At 49.9% G+C, this 17,366-nt stretch overlaps 1 protein-coding gene across 1 annotated transcript in view; it reads right to left on the bottom strand.

Moving 5' to 3' along the window:
- Window positions 1–17,366, bottom strand: part of pex7 (peroxisomal biogenesis factor 7) — a 134,802-nt gene that overhangs the window by 31,533 nt on the left and 85,903 nt on the right. Inside the window, exons 6-8 of the mRNA XM_038799444.1 lie at window positions 12,633–12,739; window positions 12,396–12,509; window positions 4,167–4,222 (exon numbers count right to left, since the gene is read on the bottom strand). Of these exons, the coding sequence (XP_038655372.1) occupies window positions 4,167–4,222; window positions 12,396–12,509; window positions 12,633–12,739 (277 nt within the window). The remainder of the gene's footprint in view (window positions 1–4,166; window positions 4,223–12,395; window positions 12,510–12,632; window positions 12,740–17,366) is intronic.

Here is a 17,366-nt window from a genome sequence, read left to right as displayed (position 1 = left end):
AGGAAGTTCTCTGAGCTGGTGGGCCCGGTCTTGGCGAAGGTTTTCAATGAGGCAAGGGACAGAGGGACCCTGCTGCCAACAATGTCGCAAGCCACTATATCACTGATATTGAAGCGGGGTAAAGACCCGGAGGCGTGTGGGTCTTACAGGCCAATCTCCCTGATTATTGTTGACGCCAAGCTCCTGGCAAAGGTACTGGCGGTTAGAATGGAGGACTGCGTACCGGAGGTGATTGGGGAGGACCAAACTGGGTTCGTGAAAGGTAGGCAGCTGACGGCCAATCTGAGAAGATTACTTAATGTGATAATGATGCCCCTGGCGGGCAGGGAGGTGGAGGTACTGGTGGCGATGGACGCCGAGAAGGCCTTTGACCGGGTGGAGTGGGGCTATCTATGGGAGGTGCTCGGACGGTTTGGGTTCGGGGAGGGACTGGTGAATTGGATCAAATTATTATATCAGGCCCCAAAGGCCAGCGTCAGGACTAACAGAGAAGTGTCGGAGTACTTTAGGCTGTACCGAGGGACCAGACAGGGCTGCCCGCTCTCCATAGAGCCGCTGGCGATTGCGCTGAGAGCCGCAGAGGGATGGAAGGGGATGGTGAGGGGCGGGGTAGAACATAGGGTCTCTCTTTATGCGGACGACCTGCTCCTGTATGTGTCGGACCCAGTGGCCGGGATGGGAAGTATACTGGGAATGTTGAGGAGGTTCGGCCAGTTTTCAGGATACAAATTAAATATGGCCAAGAGTGAAATGTTTGTGGTACAGGCAAGGGGCCAGGGGAACAGATTGTGAGGGCTACCGTTTAGGCTGGTTGAGGAAAATTTCCGGTACTTGGGAATCCAGGTGGTGCGAGACTGGGGTGGGCTGCACAAGTTAAATTTGGCCAGGGTGGTGGAGCAAATGAAGGGAGAGTTTCGGAGATGGGATGCACTCCCGCTATCGCTGGCAGGGAGGGTGCAGACTGTAAAGATGACAATCCTCCCTAGATTTCTGTTTGTTTTTCAGTGCCTCCCGATCTTTGTCCCACAGTCCTTCTTCAAAAGAGTTACCAGGATGATCATGAGCTTTGTCTGGGCGGGAAAATCCCCGCAGGTGAAGAGGCGATGCTGGAGAGGAACCGCAGCGAGGGAGGGCTGGCTTTGCCGAGTCTGATTAATTATTACTGGGCGGCCAACATCGCTATATTAAGGAAGTGGATGGTGGTTACGGGGTCTATCTGAGAGCGGGTGGAGGCGGCTTTGTGCAGGGGCTCCAGCCTGGCAGCCCTGGTCACGGCTCCTCTACCGCTGCCGCCGGCCAGGTACTCCACCAGCCCGGTAGTGGTGGCGACCCTGCGGATATGGGGCCAGTGGAGGAGGCATGTAGGGGAGATGGGGGCGTCGGTTTGGGCGCCAATCTGCGACAACCATCGGTTTGCCCCCGGGAGTATGGATGGGGGGTTTCGAGCATGGCGGCGGGGAGGGTGGGCGATATGTTCCTGGAAGGGTGCTTTGCGAGTTTGAGGAGCCTGGAGGAGAAATTTGGTCTGGTAAGGGGAAATGATTTTAGATACCTACAGTTGCGGGACTTTGTCCGTAGACAGGTCCCATCCTTTCCACGCCTCCCGCCAATGGGGATCCAAGACAGAATAGTCTCTAGGGGGGAAGAAGGGGAGGGTAGAGTCTCTGATATTTATAAGGTGCTCATGAGGGAGGAAGGGTCCCAGACGGAGGAACTGAAACTCAAATGGGAGGAGGAGCTAGGCGGGGAAATGGAGGACGGGCTGTGGGCAGAAGCCCTGAGTAGGGTAAATTCGACCGCATCATGTGCCAGGCTCGGCCTGATTCAATTTAAGGTCGTTCACCGGGCCCACATGACGGTGGCTCGGATGAGCAAATTCTTTGGGATAGAGGACAAATGCGCTAGGTGCGCAGGAGGACCAGCGAACCATGTTCACATGTTTTGGGCATGCCCTAAGCTTAGGGGGTACTGGGAGGGATTTGCGGGCGTCATGCCCCGGGTGCTAAAAACAAGGGTGGCGATGGATCCAGGGATGGCAATTTTTCGTGTTTCGGAAGACCTGGGAGTTCAGGGGGAGAAAGAGGCCGATGTTTTGGCCTTTGCTTCCCTGATAGCCCGGCGACGAATACTATTGGCATGGAGGGACTCAAAGCCCCCGAAGACTGAGTTGTGGCTTGCGGACATGTCGAGTTTCCTGGATATGGAAAAAAATTAAGTTTGCCTTGAGGGGATCTGTACAGGGGTTCGCCAGAAGGTGGCAACCATTTATTGACTTCTTTGCGGGAGAGTGAGCGGCAGCAGGGGGGGGGGGGGTAAGAGTCGTGTAGAGTAGGAGGGAGAAATTGGCGGGTAGTACCGGTGGGAGAGGAGCAGGCTTGTGCAGTATGTTACGATTGAAGAATTGAATGTACGTGGAAGTTTGCACATTTTTGCTTCCTTTCTGTTGATGTCAGTAACTGTTTACAAAGCCAAAAACTACCTCAATAAAATTATTTATTAAAAAAAAGGAAGGAAATCTGCCGTCCTTACTTTGTCTGGCCTACATGTGACTCCAGACCCACAGCAATGTGGTTGACTCTCAAATGTACTCTGAAATGGCTTACCAAGCCATTCTGTTTAACCACAACCAATTTCCTCTTGTGTAGGTATGACCAGCAGAGAGTTTTCCCACTGATAATCCCAGAATGTTTGCCCTCTTGTCAACTCTGTTGGTTGGATCATGTGAGCTGAATGGATGATGGCCGTAATCCCAAATACTTGCTCCATGGTAAACTTGCCACTGGCCCACGTCTATAATACAAGTATTTCTGGAAGCAAAATCATCAAGTTGACCGGGACTGGAGCTGATGCCTAGAAAATCCTGGCTGCTGACTGGAATGTTTGGAGAGGAGCAGATACAAAGGGTGTGGAAAAAGCAGTGCGCAGAAGAAAGGACCAGATGGGGAAAAGGTGAGCTTGCCAAAAGGAAAAACATTAATCAACCGCAGGCCAGCGGTATTCATGTGCGCAGAAGGGATTTCTACTCATGAATCAGCCTCTGCAGCCACAACAGATCATGCTCAATACAGAAATGACATATACTATGGGAGTAAGATCATTGTCTCCTGAATTGGATCGATTCCGGGCTCATCACTTTCAGCCAACTGGCACATAATTGTAAATTTCATACTTTCCAAAGAATCCAGTACAATTCGAGGACTTTGCCTGTGTGAGTATCAATGTTTACTAACCTCATTGCTCCCATAAACATAGTGACATTCATATGCAATGCTGTGAAGTATTACTATGAAAGGTGAAAGTGAAAGTCCCCTGTTCTCCCCTTTTCATAGACTCATAGAATTTACAGCGCAGAAGGAGGCCATTCAGCCCATCGAGTCTGCACCGGCTCTTGGAAAGAGCAACCTATTTAAGCCCACGCCTGCACCTTAGCCCCGTAACCCCACCTAACCTTTTTGAACACTAAGGGCAACATGGCCAATCCACCTAACCTGCACATCTGTGGACCGTGGGTGGAAACCGGAGCACCCAGAGGAAACCCACGCAGACAGGGGGAGAACGTGCAGACAGTGACCCAAGCCGGGAATCAAACCTGCGACCCTGGAGCTGTGAAGCAACTGTTCTAACCACTGTGCTACCGTGCTGCCCTCTCTCTCTGAGAGCGTGGACTGACTGGTGGTGATTTAACCTGAGGGTCACCACACCTCAAGTGAAGGGCAAGGCTGAGAAGGCGCGGCTTTCATGGATAACCTTAGCCGGTACGGGAGTTGAACCTGCGCTGCTGGCATTGCTCCGCATCACGAACCAGGTGTCCAGCCAACTGAGCTAAATCGGTCCTCTACGATGAAAGGTACAATGCACAGAAATACATCACCATTCCCTTTCTGAAGGTGGACTCAAGGACGAGAAATTTTAAATATTTGTTTAATTTGATCTCGTAAAAGTAAAGAATCTTAAAAGGACCAAAAGGTTGCTTACAATAATCTTGTGTAAAGCTCTTCTGGATTTAATTTTAAGAGATACTTACTCAACAATCTATCAGAAATCTCATTGATAGGCGAGGTGCCAAATGATATCTAGTGCCAATGGATCAGTGCTCAAGAAAGATGTCAACTCCTCAGCTGAGGAAGGGAGAAGGGAAATAGGTAAAGAAAAAATATGCTACATACCTGACACTGAAATCGTATGAACAAGAGGCCAATATAGATGCATGAAAGGGAGAAAACTACGGAGAAAAATAGGAGAAGCACATTATTACAAAATGTTACAATTCTGAAATCATGTATTTAATATATTGATATTTTAAATATGTATACAATTTGCCATATCTAAGGTTTTTAATGTTCAAAGCATTTTATATGTGCATAATTATTGAGGTATCTTTTGCTTTGCATATTTAAAATTGATTTGATTGATTTTCATTTGATTTGATTTATTGTCACATGTACCGAAGTACAGTGAAAAGTATTTTTCTGCAGCCGAGGGAACGTACACAGTACGTACATAGTAGACAAAAAAAATAATCAACAGAGTATATTGACAAATGGTACATTGACAAACAGTGATTGGTTACAGTGCGGAACAAGAGGCCAAACAAAGCAAAGACATGAGCAAGAGCAGCATAGGACGTCGTAAATAGTGTTCTTACAGGGAACAGATCAGTGCGAGAGGGAGTTGTTGAGAAGTCAAGTAGCAGTGGGGAAGAAGCTGTTCTTATGTCTGGATATGCGGGTCTTCAGACTTCTGTACCTTTCTGCCTGTTGGAAGGGTCTGGAAGGTAAAACCTGGGTGGGAGGGGTCTCTGATAATGCTCTCTGCCTTCCCGAGGCAGCGGGAGGTGTAGACAGAATCAATGTATGGGTGGTAAGCTTGTGTGATGCGTTGGGCTGAGTTCACCACACTCTGCAGTTTCTTGTGACCTTGGGACAAGCAGTTGCATACCAAGCTGAGATGCAGCCGGATAGGATGCTCTCTATCACACATCTGTAGAAGTTTGTGAGAGTCGATGCAGACATGCCGAATTTCTTTAGCTTCCGTAGGAAGTAGAGACGTTGTTGGGCTTTCTTGACTGTTGCATCAATGTGAGTGGACCAGGACACATTCTCACCGCGTCTGCATGGGTTTCCTCCGGGTGCTCCAGTTTCCTCCCACAGTCCAAAGATGTGCAGGTTGAGTGGATTGGCCATTCTAAATTGCCCTTCGTGTCTAAAAAGGTCAGGTGGGATTACTGGGTTATGGGTGTGGGCTTAAGTTGGGTGCTATTTCCAAGGGCCGGTGCAGACTCGTTGGGCTGAATGGTCTTCTTCTGCACTGTAAATTCTATGAGGACAGACTGTTGGTAATGGTGACCCACCAGGAACTTAAAACTATCGACCATCTCCACTTCGGAGCCATTGGTGCGGACGGGAGTGTGTGTCGTGCTACGCTTCCTGAAGCCGATGATCAGTTCCTTGGTCTTTCTGACATTTAGAGAGAGGTTGCTTTCGGTGCACCATGCAACCAAATGATTTATTTCCCTTCTGTAGTCTGATTCGTCATTGTTTGAGATACGACTGACCTCAGTCGCATCATCCGCAAACTTATAGATTGAGTTGGAGTTAATCTTGCCACACAGTAGTGTGTGTATAGGTACTTCAGTAGAGGACTGAGCACATATCCTTGCGGGGCCCCGGTGTTGAGGACTATTGTGGAGGAGGTGCTGTTCCTATCCTGACAGATTGTGGTCTATTGGTGAGGAAGTCAAGGATCCAGCTGCAGATGGAGGGGTCAAGATTGGATTTAAGTCTTGTTGGGATAATGGTGTTGAAGGCAGAGCTGTAGTCTATGAGCAGCAGTCTCACGTAGGTGTCCTTGTTGTTGAGGCGTTTGAGTGTGAATTGTAGAGCCAGGGAGATAGCATCTGCTGTGGACCGGTTGCAGTGATAGGCAAACTGCAGTGGACCATCTGGGAGGCTGGCAGTGATCCGTCTCATGACTAGCCGCTCAAAGCATTTCAGGATCACGGACGTCAGGGCCACTGGTCAGCAGTCATTGAGGCAGGCTACCTTGTTCTTCTTTTGTACTAGTATTATGGTGGTCTTCTTGAAGGAGGTGGAGACGTCGGAGCGGAGGAATTATGTGTTTAAGATGTCTGCAAATACACTCGGCAGCTGGTCTGCGCAGACTCTGAGTCCCAGGCTCTGTCGCTTTCCACGGATTCACTTTAAAGAAGGCAGCGCTTATCTCTGAGGCTCGAATAGTGGGTATGGGTGTGTCCAGGGCTGTTGGGGTGGGTGGCACTGATGTATTGGCTGACTGCTCAAAGTGGGCATAGAACTTGTTCAGATCATCGGGGAGGGTTGCTCCAGCCCCAGATATTGCACCTGGCCTTGCTTTGTAGCCTGTGATCTCGTGTAAGCCCTGCCATAGTCGTCGTGGGTTTGTGTAGTTGGCCTGGGATTCTAGTTTGATGTGGTATTGTCTTTTGGCTCCCTGATGGCTTTCCATACTTCGTACCTGGATTTCTTACATAGGTCAGGGTCGTCAGAGTTGAACGCCTCTGTCCGGAACTTCAGCAGGGAGTGAACCCTTTGGTTGAGTCAGGGTTTCCGATTGGGGAATACCCATATTGTCTTCTTTGGTACACAGTCCTCGGCACATTTACTGATGAAGTCTGTGATGGTTGTGTACACGTCCAGGTTAGCTGCCGTGGCCCTGGATGTGGACCAGTTCACAGACTCCAAGCAGTCGCGGAGGATATCCTCAGATTCCTCGGACCAGCACTACACGGTGTACAGAAGTGCACAAGTACATTGCAATCATCAAGTGTGTGATCTCACTGCCCTTTCATCTGTTTGATGTGATCAATGTTTACAAACATTGGGGTTTCACCTCTTAGGCCACTGTAGCATGAAGGGATATAAGCTGTCAATCAGAGACCACTGCTCCAATACAGCTGTTCTCCTTCTAGGAATGAACATCTTGAGCTGCCAGGTGAGTAGTATAGCTATAATGTTTCCCACAGCCCCTTTATGGACTGCTCTCGAGGGGTCCCTTTCTATGAGGGGAGGGGGTCTGTGTGTGGGGGGGGGGAGTTCCTTAAAGCAAGGAGTCCCTCGCGGTGGTCCCCCTATTGCATGGGTCCCCGTGTGTGGGGAGAGGGTGTCCCTATCACAGGGGTCCCGCTATTACAGGGGGTCCCTGTGGAGGGGTCTCCCAACCACAAGGATCCCTGTTGGGGGGGTCTCCCTATCACAAGGGTCCAACGGTGGGGGGTTCGGATAATCCCCGCACTTGGGCATGGGGGGAACCCAGGCAATCGGGGTGCTGGCGGCCGTGCAGTGTGGGTGGGGTGGGAAGTTCAGGCTTGATCTATGGTGCGTGGGGGGGGGGCTCGGATAGTCTCTACCATCGTGGTTCTAGAGTGGTGGACCTCGCAGGGCAACCGTTGCCCCTTAGTCCACTGTGAGGTCCACCACATCAGGTTCATCAGGTGGCGACCACAAGTGAATCTCGCCCACATGATTCCTGGCCACGGGGAGCAGAGAATCACAGGATGGTGGAGCATGGGGCGCCGGGCCCGCTTAATAGATGCAACTTCTTCACGCCGCTAGCGACGAGTCAGCAACCAGCGCAATCCTGATTTTTTTTTTCCCCGCCGGCCGATTCACTGTCCCATTGGGGAACTGGGCGTCCCTGGGATGGAGAATCCTGGCCAATGATTTTTGTGGAGAAATGACTGACAGACTTCGATTAATAAGCAGAGATGTTGGAGAACAGAGGCGGGAAAAAAATGACTTAATCAAAGAGCTGAGTTCCAGTATTGTATCCTGAAATTCAAGAAGATATTAGAAAAAATGGCCCAGGTTAAATGACTAGCACTCTGGAGTCTCAGACAGACTTGTGCTTTATAAAGAGTCACAAGATGCTGAGGAGGAAAGAAGTGTTTGATATAGAACTATATAGACCCATAGAATTGCTATAGTGCAGGAGGAGGCTATTCGGACCATCGAGTCGGCACTGCACCTCTGAAAGAGAACCCGATCAAGGTCCACTCCCCTGCTCTAACCCCGTTAAACCAACTTAACCTTCATACCTTTGAATACTTGGGGCAATTTAGCACGACCAATCCACCCAATCTGCACATCTTTGGGCTGTGGGAGGAAACTGGAGCACCTTAAGGAAATCCACGCAGACATGGGGAGAAAGTGCAAACTCCACTCAGCCCAAATTGAACCCGGGTCTCTGGAGCTGTGAGGCAGCCTGCGCCGCAGAGGTGAGGATCCATCGCCCCACCCAGATGAACCGTTACATGTGAGTTTTTCATGCCAGACATAATGATCATTCCCTCCCACTGACCACATGCCCTTTTTTCCCTCAGATTCTCCATCCAATGGTGCCGGCTCATCCGGGATGAACCCGTATCCCTGCCTTCCAAAAGAACACATTGAAGGAGAATGTCGAGAATGCCTACATTGAGGCGTCATAGCTGTCACCCCCACCATCCATTAGCGCAGAGAAACACACCTCGGTGGGTGACATTAGTGGACAGGCCTCTGGGGCAAAATCTGGTGAGCACCACCCAGTTGCCGATGCACATCTGGTGGAGGCAGGAATGTCCAGGGGGAACAACAGTCAGAGGTCTGCTGGATCCCAGGACCCAGCTGGATCCCAGTCAGATGCATGGGCAAAGGTATCCTGGAGCTGATGCAGACGCTAGAGTACGATTGTGAAATTCAGAAGGGGATGTCAACAATACTCCAGTGGGTTGATTGCCGATTGGAAGAGTCCTAAAGGCTAGGGGCACAGGAGACGGCGCCAGCAGTGCGTGGCACCAAGTCTACCACTGCTAGGGTGGGGACCGCAGTGCAAAACCTGGAGCACAACGTCAGCATCATGAGTGGTGATGCCGAAGGCGTTGCTGAGTCGGTGATGGTAATGACGGAGGGCCATGACAGCATGTCCCAGTCGCTGGAGGACGTGTCAGTGACACAGGTGGGCCTTGCTAAGGCGCTGCAGGGCATGTCCCAGGTGGCCATTGCTGAGACACTCCAGAGTATGTCCCAGTCGCTGAGGGACATGTCCCAGACACAGGCGGACATCACTGAGGCACTCGAGAACAGGAGTCAGACTATGGCATAGACTGAGGAGCACCAGAGCTCAGCTCACAACAGATTATCATCACCCTCATGCCTTGTATATTGACCCGCTGACAGTGCCGACACAGGCCCATCACCCTGGAGTGAAGTTGCACAGCCCGGTGGGACAGAAAAGACGTCGGGGATCTCCGAGTGCCCAGGATGTAGCTGTTGTTCACACTCCCTGGAAAGTATGCAAACTCGTGCATGGTCTTGAGATGGTGGTCGCACACGAGTTGGACAATCAGGGAGCGGAACCCCTTCCTGTCAATGAAGGGCACTCCCAGACCGCCCAGTTTGCATAAGGCCATAAGACACCATCCCATCGAATCTGCTCCGCCATTCAATTATGGCCGATATGTTTCTCATCCCCATTCTCCTGCCTTCTCCCCATAAACCCTGATCCCCTTATTAATCAAGAACCTATTTATCCCCGTCTTAAAGACACCCAGTGATTTGGCCTCCACAGCCTTCTGCGGCAAAGAGTTCCACATATTCACCACCCTCTGGTGAAGAAAATCCTCCTCATCTCTTTTTGAAAGAATCGTCACTTTAGTCTGAGATTATGTCCTCTGGTTCTAGTTTTCACTACAAGTGGAAACATCCTCTCCACGTCCACTCTTTTAAGGCAAAATGTATGCCATCTATCTATTATCCCCTGAACCTACAGTCCATCAGGGGCATCACAGCGATGGCAGAAAATCCTGCTGCCTGGGCATCTTGATGGGCTTGGTCCAGGTCAAAGTTTATATAGTCACCTGCCCAGGCAAACAGGGCATCCATGACTTTACGGATGCACTTGTGGCTGTAGGTTCAGAAATGCCACACAAGTCCCCACTTGAGCCCCAAAGCATAAAGCTCAGGGCTGTAGAGACCTTGACGGCCACTTTGAGCGGGTAAACCCTCCGCCACGAGGTACCAAGTCCGCAAGGACATGGCACAGGTGCCACACCATTGCCTTTTTGCGGCACATACTGTCCAACATCTTCTTGAACAACCAGCAATGCCTGTGCATGTTGGGTCATTGCAGGCCCCCTCTTCTCGGTCCCTCCTCAGGCCGATGGGTGGCCAGGTCCTCGGTGTAGGGTGGGCTGCCTCAAGCCTCTGTCTATGCTGTTGCCGCTGCCATCTCCGGCGTCTGGCCACCTGGCCTGCCACCAGAACCAAGAGGTCCACAATACCATCCATTATGTGATATCTGTAAGGAATTGGTGAGGGTGAGTGACCAACAATCAGTTATAGCTTCCACTCCAGCATCTTGGGTCCACCAAGTCTCCCTCACCCTTACATTCCTTGCCAGCTCTCAAGGTGACATCCAACAAACCGGTTGTGCTGGGGACCCTGCCCTGCAAATTCACAGCCGGCCACAGCAGGGGCCCCTGGTCACCGGACCCCTGCCAGGAACATTACTTTGACTCCGCCCCCAATCCACACACTCAACCTCTGGTTGTGGGGATATCTCTAGTGCCGAGTCCCAGCTCTTGGGGGCTTGATTGTTGGCTGCTGCCTCTGTGGTGTTGATGCAGCCAGTGTCCAGACAAAGTGTCCAGGCCCCCTCAGTCTGATTGAGATGCTAGGCAGTAATACTTGCCTGCGACATGGCATGTCCACCCACGAGAATCCATTGTGAAGTGATCATATAATTAACAATGGCAATGCCAGAGGCCGCCAGGGTCAGAGAGGGTTACAGTGACCATCGCCATATTACCACAGACAGGACTGTGTCCTGGGGGTGTTCCGTGGGACGTTCAGGCAGCAGCTGGAGTTGTCCCATGGTATGGGTATACATTCTCCGGGTGGGGTGGCCTGTTGGACCCATGGGCACCGAGTCCCTCACCCGCAGCCCAGGGGTGACTTCCCATCGATGGCACCGATCCCCTACCCCCAACCGCAGCAGCTCCAGCGCCTCCAGACTGATTGTCCAATTTCAAAGATGGCTACTCACCTTCTCTGATCCCCAGAGCAGCCATTGTGCTGGATCCACATTTTTAAATAGGTGTGCTAAAGGGCACCTCTGAGTCCACTCGCCAGGAAGCCGGTTAGATCACGGGAGACTGTTAGATAGGGGGTCCATCCCGTTTGCGATACGGAGATTGGCCTTAATTGGTGATTATTGTTTTCTCGCCACGTCTAGGTGGGATCCGGATCCCGCCAACGGGAGCAGGCTGGTTAGATTGGAAACCAATCGGTGCCCGGCACAGATCCCGATTTCGGCCTCTCCCGCGATCTGAGCGGCTCGCACGGACCTGCGCTGGGCGCAATGAGAGCGTTAGATCGTGCCCAAAAGGGATTTTACACAGGGTGTACATGAAGTGAAGGAAGCTGGTGAGAGCAATCATCAGCAATAGGATAACACGGCGAGTAGAAAGTGACTGGCATGGAGAAGAAACAGAGGAAGAAGACGTCATAGAATTTGGTAACCTGAGTTAATTGAAAAAGAGAGTCAAATAATATGTCAATAACAGCAACAAAAATAGTGCAAGGTAATAGAACACTGGCTTGCCATAAGCACATCATCAGTGGGAACCTTATTGCTGCCACATTGTCCAGAAATGTTCTGGCCCCTGTGGTGAACTCAGCCCAACGCATCACACAAGCTTGCCACCCCCACATCGATTCTGTATACACCTCCCGCTGCCTCAGGAAGGCAGACAGCATTATCAGAGACCCCTCCCACCCAGGCATTGCCTTCTTCCAGACCTTTCCATCAGGCAGAAGGTACAGAAGTCTGAAGACCCGCACATCCAGACATAGGAACAGCTTCTTCCCCACAGCTACAAGATTCCTCAACGACTCCCCCTCGGCTGATCTGTTCCCTGTAAGAACACTATTCACGATGCCCTACGCTGCCCTTGCTAATGTATTTGGTTTGTTTGGCCCCTTCTTCCGCACTGTAACCAATCACTGTTTGCCGATGTACCATTTGTCAATGTTCTCTGTTGATTATTTTTTTGTCTACTATGTGCGTACTGTGTACATTCCCTCGGCCGCAGAAAAATACTTTTCACTGTACTTCAGTACATGTGCCAATAAATTAAATCAGATCAAGAGCCAACAGTCTACAAACTGGTCAGCTTCTTAAAACATTATACAACTGGAATTGGTGAGAACCTGAAATGAAAAGGTCATTCATAACATGGGCATTGTAGGATTAAGTAAACTAAATCTCCTGAGCTGATACTTCTCAGAACACTGAATCACAAGGTTAAACCATCTAACCATTAAAAAATTAATTCAATCACCAGTGACAAGCTACAAGCCAGAGACAGTAAATAAACTTACTTTAACCCTTCGTATAGCGTAAGTATGGCCAGCAAGATGATGTACTGGCAGTCGGGTATTTCTCAGGTCCCAGCACCTTAAGGTGCAGTCAACTGCTCCGGTAACAAGCACGTTCTAAATTAAATAAAAAACAATTTTATTCTTTTCATTATTTTTCCATTTTTTCTTTCAATCACAATATCAGCAACTGTCAACTTGGAATGGATTAATTTAATTAATTGATCTCCAAATAGTTACCTGATCATATTTACTCCAGTCACAGCTAAGTATCTCTGCTTGATGAGCAGGAATGATTACTCTGGCTCCTGCTGTCTTTATATCCCAAATTCGTAGAGTGTTATCACCTGAAATTATATGGAGAACAGACTTAGCTCTTTCATTTCCTCCATTCAAGTCAACTTCCCAAAATTACACCCGGCAAGACACATGAGCCAGCTCAGCCTCAGTACAATCAGCACAGATGCCAGTGATGTTCACTCCTTATCAGATTCAGCAATCAAGCTAAACTTGTTGGCCATAGAATTCCACTGAATTCTACTGACCTTCCATGATAACTCCAAGGTACTGTTGGAGAAATAGTTACATGGGGTTGCAAACATTTCTAGGTTGCTAAAAGAGAGATTTAGGGAGAGTGTGGCTGGGGCCTAGTCAAAAGGAGTGATCATGCAGGAAAGAAGGGAGTTGGAGGAACTGAGAGCTCTGGGGAACATGCAAACTTAAAATATATATTCTGGGATGTTGCTAATTTATCTGTAGGAATCAGAAGGAAATCTTCAAGAACTTTTCCCCAGGCGAGATAGTAGTTGAGTGAAACTTAGGTCGTGATCAAACGGACAGGCACGGATCTGTGTGAGCTGGTTAGATCGCAGGAGAGCCGAAATTGGCACCGACTGATTTACGATCTAAGTAGCCCACTCCCGTTGGCGGGTTCTGGGTCCCGCCTAGACATGGCGAGAAACCAATTAACACCAATTAGGCCAATCTCTGTATTCTATGAATCTAAGATGGGGACATCATGAATAACCTCAGCCGGTACAGGAGTTGAACCCAAGCTGTTGGCTTTGCTCCGCATCCCAAACCAGCTGTCCAGCCAATGAAGCTAACCAAAACCCCCCCCCCCCATCCCCCCCAATACAATGAGCGCGAACCAGTGACCCCGTTGCGCCCTGCGTGGATCCAAACGCAACAGGTAAATTGCACGAGAGCCCCAAATCAGCCTCTGTGCCGAGTGCTTGGCTGATCGTGAGTCACCCAACACTCGCTCACTGGGCGAGATCCAGATCTACATATTTAAATTATCCTAATGGCTCATTTAAATACCAGGATGCCGGATTCGCCTGGCGCCCCCGACTCAACGGCCACACCTGGGAGACCTCATCAGGGCACTGTTTAGTACTGGTCCACACATAAGCGGACCGGGCGTAACAGCATTTGGGGCATCTTCCAGGCCATTAGAGACCTTTGGGGCATCTTCCAGGCCATTAGAGGTGGTCGGGGACAGGGCAAGGTGGTACCCTGGCACTCCCTCTGGCACCTGGGCACATTGGCACTGCCAGCCAGGCACCGTCTCCCTGGCATTGTCTGGGTGGTACTGCCATGGTGCCAGGCTGGCATTACTATGGTGCCAGTTTGGCATTGGCAGGGGCCTAGGAAGGGGCCTTAGCAATTAGAAAGATGCTTCCAGGGGCTTCACCAAGGTTTAGTAGGTATGGGGGGGGGGTCAATAAAAGGGGGTTGGAGAAGATCAGAGCTCCCGATCAAAATGTCGGCCCGATCTGCCGTTCACTCTAAGTATGATCTTTATGGAGAGAAACCAGAAAAGTGCTGTTGAGGAGTGGGGTGTTTCTTGATGCTGTAGCCATCGAGGTACACCGCACTAAACACACCTGACAACGGACTTAGTTTTAGGTCCACTGAATGGCACCCAATAAATCCTCTTATTTGAAATTTTAACTACAACCTCTCATTTTAAAGCTTATTGTTGCTTATTTACATTTGACAGAAATAACAGAATAATAATCGCTTATTGTCACGAGTAGGCTTCAATGAAATTACTGTGAAAAGCCCCTAGTCGCCACATTCCGGTGCCTGTTCGGGGAGGCCGGTACGGGAATTAAACCCACGCTGCTGGCCTTGTTCTGCATTACAAGCCAGCTATTTAGCCCACTGTGCTAAGCCAGCCCCTCATGAAGAAACTTGCAGAATTTCTGTGCAATTGTAAAATTAATTTTGATATCGATAAGTGTAAGGTGGTGTATTTTAGTCGGAGGAATAAGGAAATAACAAATAACAGAAAATGAGGACCAGATTTTTGTGGAGCTGTAAGGACTCAAGAGCCATCTAAAATGGCAACCGGGACCTGATTCTAGGATTCCTGCCTCCATTCCCTCCACCCAGAATTTTCACGGGGCTGGGATAAGGTTGCAGGTAGTGAGCACTCCCAACCTGGTTGGCACCACTGCAGGTATCCAGCTCTTCTGCAATTTTTGTAGAATGGGGTCAGCTCCTCAGAGCAGACATGAACCATTATATGGATTCAGGAATCTTTTTGTAAGGCCTGGTCAAAAGGTCTAACCCAGGCTTATCATGCCTCCTACCTGCCCATTCATGCCTCCACTCAGCCCCATCACCCTTCATGTTCTTCAATGCCAACTTGGCTGAGAGATCAGACTCACTGAAAATGATTGTGTGTGTGAGTTCGATAGCACATGTGCAGAGAAGATTGATAGCTTTATGATGTTACAATAAGCTGTTTTTGGGTGATGGCTTCTGTCAATGGCTCAATGTTTATTTTAACAAGATAAAGAGGCGTCAAATGCTGATAGCTTCACTAGCTAGAGGGGCTGGTTTAGCACAGAGGGCTAAGATGCTGGCTTGTAATGTAGAACAAGACCAGCAGCGCGGATTTAATTCTCGTACCGGCCTCCCCGATCAGGTGCCGGAATGTGGCGACGAGGGGCTTTTCACAGTAACTTCATTGAATCCTACTTGTGACAATAAGGGATTATTATTATTATATTACTGACACTGTAAAAGTCTGATATATTGACACTTCTTTACGATAATAGCAACAGCAGGCCCATTTTATAAAATTATGAATAGGTGCTTTTTTAAGCAGTTCCACACAAGCCACTGTTAACATAACGTTCAATGATTCCCGTATCAGCCTCCCCGAACAGGTGCCAAAAATGTGGTGACTAGGGGCTTTTCACAGTAACTTCATTGAAGCCCATTTGTGACAATAAACGATTATTACATCATTATTATGATTCTGTATAGGCTGTATACTGGTGAATGGGCATGGTAGTCCCACAGGTTAGTATATGGTGCCATTCAAGGGTGGGTGAGGAGCACAAGTTGACATAGATGTGGTATGGAAGTGGGTGGGGATGAAGGGGTGTGAGGGGGCGAGGGCTAGAGGGCCTAAAATATAAGCAGAAAACTAGGATAACGTCCCCCAAATATTAGGCAGGCCGTATAAACAGCTCCCCTTGGCAATGGCTGCCTGTGGCTGCCCCCAATCGGCTTTTAGGTTCGGTGAGCCAGACTTCACCCTGCACTAGAACCCATAGATTGTGGCTGACAAGGCACTTTCTATCCAGGGGGCACTTTCTACCCAGGGAACACTTTCAACCCAGGGGGCACTTTCAACCCAGGGGGCACTTTCAACCCAGGGGGCACTTTCAACCCAGGGGGCACTTTCAACCCAGGGGGCACTTCGACCCAGGGCGCACTTCGACCCAGGGCGCACTTCGACCCAGGGGGCACTTTCGACCCAGGGGGCACTTCGACCCAGGGGGCACTTTCAACCCAGGGGGCACTTCGACCCAGGGGGCACTTCGACCCAGGGGGCACTTCGACCCAGGGCGCACTTCAACCCAGGGGGCACTTCGACCCAGGGGGCACTTCGACCCAGACAAGTCTGCCAAGTTGAGAAATTTCCCGACTGCAGCTATCCCCCTTGGTAGTGAAATTCTGGTCCTTAGAGTGCAAATGTAGTAGAGAAACAAAAGGCTGTTGTGATAAAAATGCACAATCAATAAAGAAACAACACAAGTTAGCAGGAACATAAAAATGCAAACAATGCACTGGAGTTCATTTCTGGAGAGATTAAATTGAAAAATAAGGAAGTTAAACTAAATGTACATAGAACATATAGTGCAGAAGGAGGCCATTCGGCCCATCGATTATGCACTGACCCACCTAAGCCCTCACATCCACCCTATCCCCGTAACCCAATAACCCCTCTGTGGGACAAAACCGGAGCACCCGGAGGAAACCCACCAGACACGGGGAGAACTTGCAGACTCCGGACTTCCGGTGGCGGTCATGGAGGAGTAGGTCGCACATTTGATAGCTCCTGCCTGTGATGGACTTTTGGATCTTTTCCCCCCTTTTTTTCCTGGATTTTATGGGATAAATCAGTGAAGAGTGAGATAGTGAGGAGAAATCCCCCTCCGGTGTATGGAGAATTGGACCAGAAGTGGCCGTGTGAGAAGACAAAGTCCTATAAGGAAGACGCGAGCAGAGCCGGTAACGCGGGTCAGCAGGGCGGGGCAGCAGGGCGGGGCAGCATGGTGGGGCAGCAGGGCGGGGCAGCAGGGCGGAGGGCAAGGGCCGCGGGGAGACGGCACAGTGGTCGACGGGGCAGCTGGTGGAGTTTTTTGAAGATTGCTTCGCCAGGCTGAAGAAGGGACACACTGGACCCGATTAAGGCTTCGATTGATCAAGTTGTGCAGAACCAAGAGTCCCACGGAAGAGTGATCCAAGAGGTGGAGAAAAAGGTGTCTGAGCACGAGGAATACATAACCGAGCTGGGACCAAGGGGGAGATGATGAACGATTGTCAGAAAAGAATGCAGAAGAAGCTGGAGAACGTGGAGAACAGGTCCAGGAGGCGGAATCTTAGAATTGTTGGCCTACCTGAAGGCAGTGAGGGATTGGATGTGAGGGCTTATGTGACGGACATGTT

The sequence above is a fragment of the Scyliorhinus canicula genome, chromosome 6 (genome assembly GCF_902713615.1).
Source record: "Scyliorhinus canicula chromosome 6, sScyCan1.1, whole genome shotgun sequence".
In the NCBI taxonomy this organism is placed as follows: domain Eukaryota; kingdom Metazoa; phylum Chordata; class Chondrichthyes; order Carcharhiniformes; family Scyliorhinidae; genus Scyliorhinus; species Scyliorhinus canicula.
Note: the sequence above shows the minus strand (reverse complement) of the source record. Positions and strands in the feature narration are given on the sequence as shown.